Source organism: Morone saxatilis, unplaced genomic scaffold (assembly GCF_004916995.1).
Source record: "Morone saxatilis isolate NCDOM2014 unplaced genomic scaffold, NCSU_SB_2.0 Contig17, whole genome shotgun sequence".
In the NCBI taxonomy this organism is placed as follows: domain Eukaryota; kingdom Metazoa; phylum Chordata; class Actinopteri; family Moronidae; genus Morone; species Morone saxatilis.
The window spans coordinates 20,601,378-20,615,348 of NW_023339729.1; the positions used below are offsets into that span (position 1 = coordinate 20,601,378).

General features: G+C 40.1%; 1 protein-coding gene across 5 annotated transcripts in view; it reads left to right on the forward strand.

Annotated features, from left to right (window-relative positions):
* The window catches only part of arhgap10 (Rho GTPase activating protein 10), a 54,537-nt gene extending 43,263 nt beyond the window's left edge, over positions 1-11,274 (forward strand). The window contains exons 20-23 of one of the 5 annotated variants that reach the window (XM_035660841.1): positions 567-726; positions 5,953-6,054; positions 7,511-7,602; positions 9,746-11,274. In XM_035660841.1, the coding sequence (XP_035516734.1) occupies positions 567-726; positions 5,953-6,054; positions 7,511-7,602; positions 9,746-9,834 (443 nt within the window). In that variant the 3' untranslated portion in view covers positions 9,835-11,274. Of the gene's footprint in view, positions 1-566; positions 727-5,952; positions 6,055-7,510 lie in introns of all 5 variants that reach the window. The other 4 variants (XM_035660842.1, XM_035660840.1, XM_035660839.1 and 1 more) reach the window with 4 other exon arrangements.
* The last annotated feature ends 2,697 nt before the right edge of the window (positions 11,275-13,971 follow it).

Below are 13,971 nucleotides of genomic sequence, written 5' to 3' on the forward strand. Positions count from 1 at the left end.
ACTGTGATTTATTTAGGAGCAAACAACGTGTTTCGCTTGCAGCTTCCTCAGGTTTGCTCAGCAAAAACTGTTAGTTTGTTAATATTACACCAGTTCAGTTCAATCTAAATTCAGTATGGGGTTTTGGTTTAAGTGCTTTGATATGTTTGTGTTTGCTGGGGAAGTAAGAAGAAATGCTCCAAACCAACTACTTCTTTAACATCAACAGTTGCTTCAGTGCTTCTCCCATCTCCCAAAAGCAGGATCTTTACTTGACAGTAAAATTGAAATAAAAGAGCTTGGATCTCCCTTGTGTTTTTTAGGTTCCTGTCTATAACTGCAGAAGTGTATTATTATGAACAATACAAACTTGGTTCTAAGTCTCGCCTGTTTTGACAGTAGTTTGATTTATAAAATCCCCTGTGGATGCAGCATTGCCTTATGTATTGATAAATTATTCAGCCGTTTTATCAGGCAAGCTATCATCAGTAGGTTGGAATAGGCTGAATCTTTTACAGTAGAATAAAATGAATGAAAGGCTGTAATTAAACCAAACACTGTTTTTTTTGTGTGTGTGTGTGTGTCAGCAGTGGGAGATAGTTCCAGCCTAACTCCTGATGAGACATCAATGGGCAGCAATGAGTCTGTATCTTCCCAGTCATCGTCAGCCTCGACCTCGGAGACGCCTGTAGAGAGGAGTGACCATGCCCCACTTAGCACCAGCCTCAGCTCAGGCAGCAACTCCAAGTAAGGGGTTCAATATGCTCAGTATGTGACTGTACACATCTGACAGTGCAGGTATTGGTTGTGAGGCAAGTAGATCCGCAGTGAACAAAGTCATAAGTGAGTGAACATGGTTTACATACGAATGTGCACTGTATGGATTGCAAATAAAACTAATAAGTAAGTAATTAAAATATTCTAATTGAATATTTTGATCACTATTTTGTAGGGATGCACGATAAGGTTTTTTGTTTTTTTTTTACAGCCAATATGATAACCAATAATGACCTGCTTCTCATGGCCGACCTAAACTGCTAGTTATGGTTCATATTGCAGCAGAATAAAATGATGAGGTAAATCCTTCCTAAAGTATATTAATATGCAGCACACTCCAATAAGAGCCGGAAAATAGTGGCTCTTAAATCTTGTTCCCTGTGAGATTATTAAATTGGAAATGCATCTTGCCCTCACTGTAGATTGACCAGTTGAATACATTTTAGCAGTTAAATTTTACTGCAATGTCAGGTTGCGATGCAGTTTGTCTTCCCTGCTCTGGTAAAACGAGTATTTATTATTATTTTCATTATCATTAACAAACAAGGTTTTTAAATATTGTAAATTTACTTAGATTTATATAAAATAAGCATCTCAATTTTTCTTCTTTTTTGACATTCTATACGCTAAATAATTTATGAGTTAATCAAAAATGAAACAATGGATGAATCGAAAGTGAAATACATTTTTAACTTCAGCCTTGATGTTTATGCTATTAGTCAAATGTCAACTGTTTGGCTTTGTCTCTTGTACTAGCACTAGATAGAAAATGCATCAATAGTCGATGCTTTGCCTCTCTCTGGCTTTTCTTTTCTGTCCTCACTCTCTCTACTAAGTCCTTGGTCCTTTTTGTTGTTTCCAGCCCGTGACTTGTCTTGAATGCTGATGTGAGAGATGAATTATTGGGTTATGCTGCAGATGTTAGACTCTCTGCTGTGTCATGTCTACAGATTCACCTTGAAATAGACTTTTTCTCATTCACTGTCCCCTTCTCCTTCTCCATTGCCTGAAAAGAGCTGTAAAATAAAAACAAATCCACTCTTGCAACTTGACAGAGGACAATGTGATTCCTCTCTCACTTTGACCTCTGTGGGTGTGTGCCCACCTGTGTGTAGGCATGTTTGTATCAAGCGTTTTCTCTAAGTTGCAGGATTAGACAGACAAGGCTGTATATTACTTACGTAACCAACTCCTTTTTTTTCCCCTGTGGGTATTTATTTATTTTTTTGTGCTTTCCCACATATGTGGCATCATGTTGGAGGACGGAAGGAGCAACCAGGAGGAGGTCGTAAATCTCAGCTCTTATTTGTTTGGGAGACAGGTGGCCGAGCGTTGGCCGTGTAAATCGTATTGACATTGGGGAGATATTCATCTTGTTTACCCTTATAGCCGCAGCCCCTGTCCCTTTATGAAGACTTGCGCCATATGTCACAGGGTGTCGCCCTGGCTTTGTTCACTCATAAATCTTAGCATGTGAGATGGTGGAGACCTGTTAGCACAGCACCTCTCTGGCCTGGAACCCAGGGATTCGGCTTCAGTCCTAGCCAAAAAGAGCAGTAGGGATGGCAATTGCTAGATTATTTCCAGCCACTTGCAGAAATGTATTATCTGCACTCTGGTCTGCTCAGAAGTGCACCTGGAAAACAGCATATATTTTACATTATTTCTTGCACGATAGCTGCAGCAAAATCTGCCTGGTCATACACAAATGCATCCTGACTCACTATATCATGCAATAACTCTTTGTGGACTGTGGCATGATTTATCATTTCCGTCGTTTTTGATGTCTTGCCTCATTTCTCCTCTTCTGCCTAAATTCAGTCACAGCTTCTCCCAGTGGTACTGTTGCCCCAAGTCCCGCCCAATGATGTTACCTTTTTTGGCCACTTTTCCTTCTTCTCTCCTGCCCTACCCTCCATGCCTCTCGCTGGCAGACAGCTGTGGATCATAAAATGGTGGATCAGAGGTTATTTCCTGCCCACCCAAATTGGTGGAGGCTGGATGGGCAGCTTGGCTGTAGGTTTGATCCCACTTTTTACTAGAAACACTACAAAATCCCACCGCTGCCCTTTTTCCTTTAGTAGAAAGGCAGTTGATAGCCTCGCTCATCCCCGTGTTAGCTCCACGCCAGGATCAGCGAGGCCTGGATGCTGCAGGGTAAAATTCCTACAGTAATGAGAAGCAGCAGTCCACCTCTGTTGATGAATTTCTCCCTGCTACTAACCTGGCAGCATGTGATAATGTGATAACCCTGATGGCTAAAATAATAAACTAAAAGACCTCCAGTTGCAGTTAACTTTGGAATTCATGATGTTTTTTGTATATATAATGATGTAATTTATCCTGCATAATATGATATGTATAAGTAAAACTTAGTATTCTTAAAATCTTATGAATATTACCAACATCTGGAGAGGGATTTTCATGTGTGCCTCACATACAGTGCATTTTCACACGAGTCCCCATTTACTGTATTTAATCATGTTTACAGAAGAAGCTTAGCTAGTGCCTGTGATGGGTAAAAACAACGGATGAGCAATTCAAAGCTTGATGCTATTTTTGTTGAAGAGAAATGGCAAACGATTTCCCTCGGTTTGGCTTAGCTATAATTGTGAAAGCAATTTTGGGATGAATCCATTTACCTCTGGTACATTTAACAAGTTTCTAGGGCAGCCATGTGGCATTCACTGATTTTCCCTAACTGTTTATTTCTATAATTATTTAGATATCTGTTTATTTTAAAGATCTGTACAGATCTGTATAATCTTCTTCCAACTGAATTAAGCAGTTTGATATGTTAACTTTTCTTTAATATGTGTGTTGCATGCATTCTCTGTTTTTAATTTGATTGTATCTTGGGCTTTTTTTGTGTATTTGAGTGGGTTGACCTGCAGGTGGGTGAAGTGTTGGTGCTCCTCTGCTCTCCCTTCTCTTGGCTGTGACCCAGGCAGACAGTGGTTGTGCCTGGGCCCAGGTTAATGAGTGGATTTGCTGCACTGCAGCGCACTATCCCCCCATGCTGATGTGGAGCAGCTGAGCACCACAGTGGCCCCACACTGCTGCAGAGCTATAAATCACCCACAGTCAGGCCAGGCCCGAACGGAACAGCCACCGCTGGGGATGGACAAGTGCACTGAGAGGGAAGCAGAGGAAGAAATTGAGGGAGAATGCGATGCAGAGGGGGGAAATGGAAGCGTGAGCTCCGTACTGTGTATTCACCTCCACCTATGTCCACATAAGATCCCCTACTATGTTCCCCCTTAAGGCCGTCTTGCTCTGTCTCTTCCACCAGTGCCAATGTAACCACTATTCACAACATCCTCTCAACCTCCAGCCCCTCCCCAACTGCTCCCTCTAATTGCCTTTATTAACGTCTCTATGGGAGCGGCAGCTAGGAGCAATTTGCTCATTATGTACTGTATTAGCACTGGCCCTGGGGCAGGCATGGAACACAGAGGGATGCCTGGCTTAGACTCCTGTTCTGCTCTGCTCCACTCCGCCTTTACCAGGACCCCTACCTCCATCCTGTAGATCGCCCATAGACTCGTTGGCCCTGAAACCAGCCAGTGTAAAGCACAGCTACTACTGTCACAGATAAAGCATATGGTCGGGGTGTTGGAGTGTAATTGTTTGACTTTACACACACAGAAGTTTTATACATTACCGTGGGCATTGAATGTAGGCTCTTTGGCATAGGTTCTACAAATCTCTGGAACAGGGACACCATTTTTCCCAAAGGTAATCCCTTATTTGGAGTTTTGTTGATGATGGTGGAGAGACCTGTCAAACACGTCAAAAGCAGATCAAAATCTCCCATAGGTGTTCCACTGTGTTGACATCTCACTCACTTTCAAGCTCATCAAACAGTTCAGTGACCTTTTTTTGCCTTGTTAATGGGGCCAGACTTTTTTTGTGTTCCATTTTTTGACATTTTTCGTTAAGTTTCTCACCTGTCTGTACATTACAAGCATGAATGATAATGACGGGGATATTCATTTGTCTTCTATGATCCAGGATGGTTTTTAATGTTTTCGTCTAAAGTCAAAAGCAGAATTGTTGTATCAATAGGGTTCATTCTTTTGAATCTCTCAGTGGTGGTTGCATACATGTTTGAATTACAGTTTTAAATAATTGGCCAATGTATGAATATTCCTCCAGAATTCAGGTATTCTGTTAAATTCATGACTCCTTTTATTTTTTGTATCTTCTTTTACAGATTCATTCCAGATTTTAGGTCTTTAGTCTGAGTTGAGCATTGGGGTTGAGAATCAGATTTTAGCTGCTTTAGCTGCAATTATGCTACTAGCTGGCTTTAGCTATGGAGCACAACACGTTTCAAAACTATGATACAGAAGGTTAAATACATTTCTTTGTATGACTTTAATTTCAGGCCTTGAGATAGATATATCAAAGTTGCTTTTGATGCTTACCTTTCAGGTTAATATTAACTACTGTTGAGAGTCCTTTTAAAGAGGCTCTTTGGCAGATGGAGTGGAATGGATTATTTCATTTATAGAAGCATGTTGTCCTTGTTATTGGGATGAATGTACACCCTGTACACAATGAGAAATCAAAGTACTCCTGTATGTAGCTGCTGTACAGTTGAATGGAATAAGATGGATAATTTATTTATACGTTTCTTTGTCAAGTGTGTTCTAAGATATATTATTCAAATTTTAAAATGTGAGTAAAGTCATTTCTGACTTGACTTTGACACTCAGAACATGAATGTCACAGCATAAGTGACAGAACATCTGAATGTCTGTTAGTTCAAATTGTGATTGTGGATGGTGTCAAGATCTACCACTCACAAAGCCACACCCCATTGCAAATTTTGGTTTGAATTGAATTCACAAGGCTTTGGATTGTTGTAGAAATGCATTATCACCTTGTCTCCATAACAACAGGTTGCTCAGTTTACCTGTTGTTCTGTTTCCACCACTTACAGTAGTTGCTACAAAAACTGAACAATTTAACAATGTATGAAAACACAGCATCTGTTTTTCTTGGTGAACGTCTGAAAAGCCACCAGGTCCGACATTTGAAGGCTGAATTCTTGCTGCCTTCTTTTCAGCTTTCTTCATTTTTAAATCTAAAATAAAAAATGGTCTTCAGGGCAAATAGGCCATCTTTTCAATCAATGCACACAGAATCTCTAGTGACTATGGTGTTTTTTTGTTTTTTTTTAATCTGCAGGGCCCCCACAGCAGGAACTTCCTGGTCCACTCTTGGAGCGCCAGGAGAGAGTCAACCTGCTGCCAACACAGCTGCTTCTGAAAAAGAAAAGCCTGAGGAGAGGTAAGACAGGGTTCCCTCTCTTTTGGGTACTTTGCCTGTTTTCCTCCCAATAGGATTTTATAATTGCAGTTCACTACTTTTTTTCCCTGTCCTTTATTTCTGTGTCCTTAAGTCATTTTCGCACTCAAACTGGGTAAATGTCACACTCAGAGATTCTTTTCATTCCGTTTTCACTCACTTGCTCCATTACTCGCTTGCTCTTCTTATCTTGCATGTTCACCCAACAGAATCCCTCTCTCGTCGAACATCTACTTGCAGTCTTGCACGTCAATATTTTCCCTGACTTGCTCACATATTCACTGCCCTTAATTTGGTTTACCTTTGAGGGATCTAAATGAAACACAAGTGTTGGCTGAAGCCGGGGCAGCAACCTTCTCCCCCTTTCTGTCAAACCCCAGATACACACACACAAGTATCTGAGTGAACCGGATGGGACTGTGTACACTCTGCACGTTACACTCATCTATTGCTCCGCTTCCTTGAGAATAAATGCTGAATTCATTTTCAGTGCTTTCAGTTGTTACAGAAAAAAATTGCAAACAGCTCGGTCATTCTATGGGCAATCCATTAATGTTATTTTCGTATAAATACAAATCCTCATTTTTCCAAACGCGGTTCCACGAGAGTGCATTCTTCCAAAATTCTGAATTCAAGAACTCGGCTGAACATTGTTGTATTGACAACTCTGTGACCGCAAACTTTTTTTTTTTTCAGTTTGTATATCTTCTTTCTCCTCTCTCATCCTACATTGTTGCTGCTCTGCAGAAAGAATATGAAATATTTATCAGGGCATCGTGTGTTGAAGGCACAACTTCTACATGGTAATGTTGCTGGCATACGAGATAACGGTTTGCAATGGCGAGCAAAACAACCTTTCTGTGGAAACAGTTTTTATGTTTTCGGGAATGCAATGGCATATAAATGCGGCTTTTTACTAACCTTTGCAGAGCGATGAATATGGTTTCTTTGACAGCGCTCTTTTACATCAAACTGATTTAAAATGCGGCTTCTAAGCTCACAAATGTGAATTTAAAAGCTGAAGCACAGTGGAGAGAGATTTCTATTCTACCTCTGTTTGTGTGAAAACCTACTTTAGAATCCCCCCGCCACTTTTTAATTATCTCACCATAGATGGTTGTCTGCTGTGCGGACCTGATTTGTGCCTGCCTTTTCGGCTGTACAAAACCTTGCATCTCATTGTGTTCGCGCACGCACACGGGTGCATGTGGGTGTGTTTTGACTCGCTCGCTAGTCTGTCTAGACTGGAGATAGGGCAAGACAAGAGTGTGTAGTGGCCCTGCTCCTCTCTGGGTACTTTTGCTTATTTTCCAGCCTGGCCCATTTCTGCTGTTTCAGGCTAGTGAGTGAATGAACAAGCAGGCCCCGGGCCCAGATTGGACTGTGCGGTAATCCTCCCCAAAGCTCCGCCAGCTCACTGATTGCCTTCATTTTTCAGTGTCACCGGCAGGAAAGCCATGGCAGTGTACCCATGTGAGGCTGAGCACGACTCTGAGCTCTCCTTCCAGGTCGGTGCAATATTCAACGCCGGTAAGTGTTATCGCCTACACCAGTCGCTCACTCAGAACCAGCCCTGGCATATTGGATTTGGAGGAAAACCGAACACCCAATCTGATCTTCAATCGAACAGAGAGATGAGACGAGGAGAGGGAGAATGGGGAGGAGGGGGATAGGAGACACAGATTTGCTCTTCAGTGCGTCTGGAAGAGGCTCGACTGAGCTTTAATCACTCTCAGAGGAAATGAGGATTTTGTAGTTCCTATTTTTTGTCAAAACCCTATTTTGTGAGACACAGACACTATAGAGATACTATAGTCTTTGCAGGGAAACATGTGGTGATGTCTTTGATAAGACCCCACAATGCATTGCAGGGTATTGGTTGTTATGTTCTTTTCTTGTTCTTTCAACCTAAATGGTGAAAAAATCTTTTTTTGGCATAGTTAGTCTCCATTGTCTTGCAGATTTAAGTAAACCGTCTTCCTTTAAAGGTGTTATGATCTAAAGTTATGATCTAAACGTCCAAATCTGACAGCTGCCATTAATGGATAAATGGATTAGACAATGGAAACCTCACCTTAATCATCTTTCTATACACTCTATGCACAGTATTCCCTTTTGTTCTGCCTGTACATTAAAGCCATCAATGTTCCATTGTTGGCTGAAAGAGTTCATCTCAGGATAAATGCCTACCATGGCAAAATTCAATTTAATAGAAGGTGGTTTTCCAACTCCTAAATGTGAACTTATATTATCAGAATAATAATAAACACGAAAATGGATAAAGTATCACATTTTCATAAACTAAATTAAATTATTTTCGAGCCCACACTTATTGTAAAATTTCATTTGCAGCTTCACCCTTTTGTTTAGTAAAAGTATTACTGAACGATGACGTGTGTTTCTTTTGGATCTTAACTTAAATCTCCAGTTACCTCGATACAAAATCTGGGGAGCTTTAGTATAGTTTTGCTTTCATTCTGTCTGTCCTTCTTCACTAATCAGCCATCAATTTAAGTGATTGACATGTTACATAAACATTACATAATGAGGCTCTCATTAACTAAACATCTACACTTGACATGTTGTATACTTTGTATTCAGTTATTTCTAAATGTCTTTTTGGTCTGAGCTGTACATACAGTTTGTCTAAAGAAAGATGACAGTATGTTGATGCCTCCTCACCCTTAAAACTGAAACTATCTTGCTTATTTATTTTTTTAAAGGCAAAATTTGTAATTGGTTGTTCCTAAAAATGTCAGTAAAAATAATCCCATAGCAGTAGGGGAATGAAAGTTTATTATTGTACTATGCGCATGTGCATATAAGGTTGGGGGTCTTTGTTTCTCAGTTGATCATAATTGAAAAGACAAGTCTTATTCTAATGTATTTAAATTTATTCTAATTGGGACAAACAGATATAAAACACCTTTAACAACCTGAGAAAACATTACTCATGCAGAATGGGGTTGTATTCTTTTGGTAGCCCTTATATTAGAAAATCTGTCAGTCAATTTGGAAATTAAAGCTGGTTCAAATCATGTGCTTTGAATTTTGGTGGCATGTCAACTCTTTTGTCTACACCTGTATGAAAGATTGGGCTTTTATGTTCCTTGTCCTTGTTCAATAGACGAATAAGAGTGGACTCGTAAACACATTTCTGTCTGCCCTGAGGCAGGCTGAGACATGTTACAAGAGAAAAGAAATTAAGTATGAAGTATTAAATTAGTTTATATCTTGACTTTGGCCTTAGAAGTTCTCACTGACAATTTATCCATGCAATTGTTGACTCGCAAATGCACTCAAAATTTTAAATTGGCTCACTTTGGAGACAAATAAAGAGTCTTGGGAGGATTTTGAGAAGGCATGCCACATTAATGCTCCATGCTCTGACACATCTGTCACACTAAATGGTTTGTGAGAGCTCCGTTTTGCTGCTGAAATTCTAGAAAAATTGGATCCAAAAACAGACTTGAGATGTATAGTAGAGATAAAATGAGTCGAAGTGGAGTTTAGTGCAACCGCATCATTACTGTATCCTCTTCAGACCTGCGCTCTGCTCACTCTGACACATACTGTATACTCACTGGAGGACTCTGTGTCCTCTGTCTGTCCCCCACCCTCACCCTCCCTGTGGTGTTGTACCCCCCCATTGACGCTGTGTCCTCTCCTGCAGTGACCCAGTCGAGAGAGCCAGGCTGGCTGGAGGGCGAGCTGGAGGGAAAGAGGGGCCTCATCCCTGAGAACTACGTGGAGATGTTGTAGCCTCAAATGGAAATATTTATGGACAAGTTATCACATCCACCTGGAAAAATCTGCGGAGAATGCATGTGCCTCAACTCTGACATTCACAGTAGAGCCTTGTTTATCCAAGTCCCTGAATACTCTCAAGCAAGTGACAATATATTATTACTGATGGACTATTCTTGATACACAAGTATATGCATTTTTGGCTGGCAAGTAGACTTTTGTGATGCATGTGCGAGCATGTTTCTTTGTTTGAATTTACTTTAATTAATACTTACATTTCATCGTTGTAATAGCAAAATGGGTTTGCACTTAAAATATTATGCTGTATACAAAGATGCTGTAGCCTCTAAACATTCAGGTAACTTTGTTAGCAGCACCAGAGAATGAGTGCCTCTCTGTTAAAGGACTCACTCTCTCCCCTAGTTATACATGGTATCCATGAGCACCCAAAGTCAAAGAATGATCCTCAGAAACTGTAAGGATCAAGGAATGTCAAAATTCAAATCACTGTAATCAGTTTTTAAAGATATTTTGCACCAAATTCAGTAGCTTTAGACCCTTTTAACAATGTTTGTTTTCAGCTTTTAAAAGATTAGAGATACTGTACCTACCGTGCCTCAACTATCAGCGTTACACCCAGTGTAAATGTATGTACGGGTATATATGAAAACGAATTGGAGTGTTACTGCTTTAGCTTTTAAAATGTTGCATTCTTCTGTCATTTTAAGAATATTTGGATAGTCAAAATGAGGCACATCACTATTGTAATTGTATTTAATTTAATTGGCACATTGATTGCATGACTTTTGAATTTTAAACACACTCTGTACTGTTTTGTTCTTGGTGCACTCCTTCACAGAAACACAGTAAAACGCCTCTTTGATGCCTAATGGACCTCTTGTGTTAAACACTAGCATCAGAGAGTCAGCAGAGGTAATGATTTAAACCAAGTGTTTTTCTTGTCAAAGGATCTGTTTTTGTTTGTTTTTAAAGCTTATTTTAAACGTTGCTCAGTTTCCTCTGAGCAGAGAAATACACTCCCACAAAGTTGAAATTTTAGTTTATCGTTATTTTATCTTCAACTTCAGAGGAATAAGTGATCAGAAATCACAATCAGAAAGTTTTATTATCAGTAAGACCACAAAATGCAGTATTTCAAAGTCTTACATCTGTTCAGTGTATGTAGTTATGACTACCAAGTATGTTTTACACGTCTCCGTTATGTGATGGACCGTTTTTATTTGGTTTAACATGTACACATGTCCCATTACAATTCATCCTTCCGCTGTTAAATAAGACACTTTAATTTCTCGGAGAGCTTTGGTTCAGCAGACTGTGTTTGCAATAATTTAAGACACTGATTTATGATGTTTGTAAAGGGCCTTGACTTCTTTTTATACCTTTGGGTATTCTTTTGATCAATGTTAAACAAATAAAGATTGTTCTGTTCTTTACTGTATTATGTATTCTTGCCATAAAATAAATGTGACAAATGAACATTTAAAATTTAACAGATTGAAGTCTTACAAAATGTTTTCTCCAAACATTATCTTCAAATTGTATTTGTTTTCCAAAGTAAGCCACAGGAAAATGAAGGAAAGTACTTTTATGGCCACATTTTCTTGATAATAGGTGTCTATACTTTAAAATTATGTTTGGGGAAATGTGTCTAGTTTTACCAATGTGAAATCTAGCGCTGTGTCTAATTTTTTCATGACTCATCTATTGTGTCACTGAGAAGGCCCCCCATTTCCCACAGAGTCTAAGAATAAAGTGACTGTTGAAATGAGGATTCATTCTGCAGCCAGTACTGTTACAGTGAGTCCATGTAGTGTAATATAACCCTTCCTCTTTATATTGACCTGCACTGGTCCATCTGACTAAAAGCTACTTCCAAAATAACTTTCCAAAAGGGAATTAAAAATAGATGTAATCTTTCACAGAGGCAAACACACACTAATCCACCTCCACCTCCCTGATCCATTAACATCAGAGGTTCACGCATGTTAATTCTTAGGCTACATCTGTGTAATTAACACACCAAATGGCCTCCAGACCTTGTGCTTTGGCTTCAGTTACATAATTACCATCAGTCCACCACCACACTAAGACCTCCAGTAAGTGGGCTGATGCACTATTTATAAGTGTAAACACGCACACTTTGTCCACTTTGAAAATACCAGAGGTTGGAGCTGTGGTTTCAGTGCGACACATATGTCCACCGGCTCCCTGAAGCAAGTGCAGACGCCATGATTACATAATTAAATGAGGCAGAGCTAATGAGATAGGCAAAATATTCCCCCACTATCACCACCACCACCACCCACCTCCTGGGCCCTTCATCATCATCATCTTCCTTCTGCCAGAATACTGCTGAATCATAGAGACATCCACCCTGCCTGCCTCTCACTCTGCTTTGGACTGTCTGTCAGAAAGCGTGCCATGTTGCTCTATGTGCCTTCCTTTTCCCTTTTTTCTTCTGCCTACCTGTCTGTGTCTCAGGAGTATTTAAAACTCCTCTTGCTGTCGCTCTCCTCCTTCCCTTCCTCCTTTTTTCGATTTCCTCTTCTGCTCCTCAGTCAGCGCTCCACTTCTCTTCTGGTGCTCCGATAGTTATTTTTTAATTAAATAACTTAATCTTTTCTCCTAAACTTGGGAATATGACAGAATGAACAACAGTGGTAAAATCTCGGCAGGTCAGATTCATATTTGAGACCTGTGAGCTGCCTTCATATCACTTGAGATTGAAGTTGTGTTACCGTGGTGATTTCTGTGTCTCTGCATGCATTATGCATCACCGTCTATCAGTCTGGGATGATGTATACATCAGTGTGACCGTGTCCATTTGGACTAGATGTAAGTGTGTTCGAGTAAAAATCCAGATGGACGTTTTCATTTCTCATTTCCCAGATTCCTGGCAGTGTGCCAGATGTCCTCTGCCTCCCATGACGCAGTGTCCTTCAGCCCCATAACATAGTCCCACACGGTGACTCAGCTTAGATCAAAGCCTACAGCAGTTTACCTCTAACTATGAGCTATGAGAGAATGACACAACTAAGTGCCACAAATGTGTCTGAATGTCCCAAAGGTACATGTCTGGATGTAACACTAACTTAATACGTTCCCGTGTCTTCTTCTGGTTCCTTCAGAGTACAAAGCTTCTGAAATATATAATCATAATAAGACTTGATGTATTATTGGGGGTGAAAACTGAGTGGGAATTTGGAGAAAAGTGAATTTCAAACATAAAGGAGAGAGTGTGGAGGGGGAAAAAAAAAAAGAGTGGGCCACAGAAGCCGCCATGTGCGCGGGCGCAGCCGTGAAATCAGCCTGATCCAATAGATTCTGTTTATCTGGCACGACTACAAGTGAAAGCAATTGGAAATCTGGGGGAGATTTGGAAAGGGCTGTGGATTCGGAGAGAGAAAAAAAAATGAGCAAAAAAAGTAATACTGTCTGCTCTACAGTCTGGCAAAGCAGGCGTGTTTTCAGATCAGCTTTTAACAAGGTTAATGGTGATTTTTCTCCACAGGCGCCGTTTTACTGTAAAAGTCTCATCCTTGCATGCTTTATCTCTGTCATTTTTACTCTCTTCCCTTTCCGTTTGTCTTTGTTCTCTTCATCTCCTCTCCCTGTGACTGCTGTACCTGCTGCTGCTCCACATCATTTCTGTTTTTCCATGCTAACTCTGTGTTTTTTGGCTCATTATCCTCCCCAGCCACCAAATGCAGCTGTTTCGAATTCATCCACATCAAACAGCACATTTTTTAGGGCACGTTTCCTAGCTTCTGTCGTATGGTAGAATTTTCACCACGCGCACACACACAGACATACACAAACAGAAAACTTAAATCACATCAAATTATCGGTTTAACAGTTTTATTAGAATCTTGCAATAGTTTTGCAAACACAAGTATGGCAATATCTGCATCAAGATATACAGTAGTAACTGGTTTCAAAGATGTTTTATTGGTTTATGTTGAAGGATGTCTACTGTATGATTGTTGGATAGTTGCTGAGAAATATTGTACAAAGCATCTGAGTAAAAAGTCATTTTTGGAATTGGAAAAAAAGCATTTGTATATATTTATATATTCATAAGAAATGCACTGCCATGGCCGTGGAGATATGGCTTAGTCTCTCTACACCCGA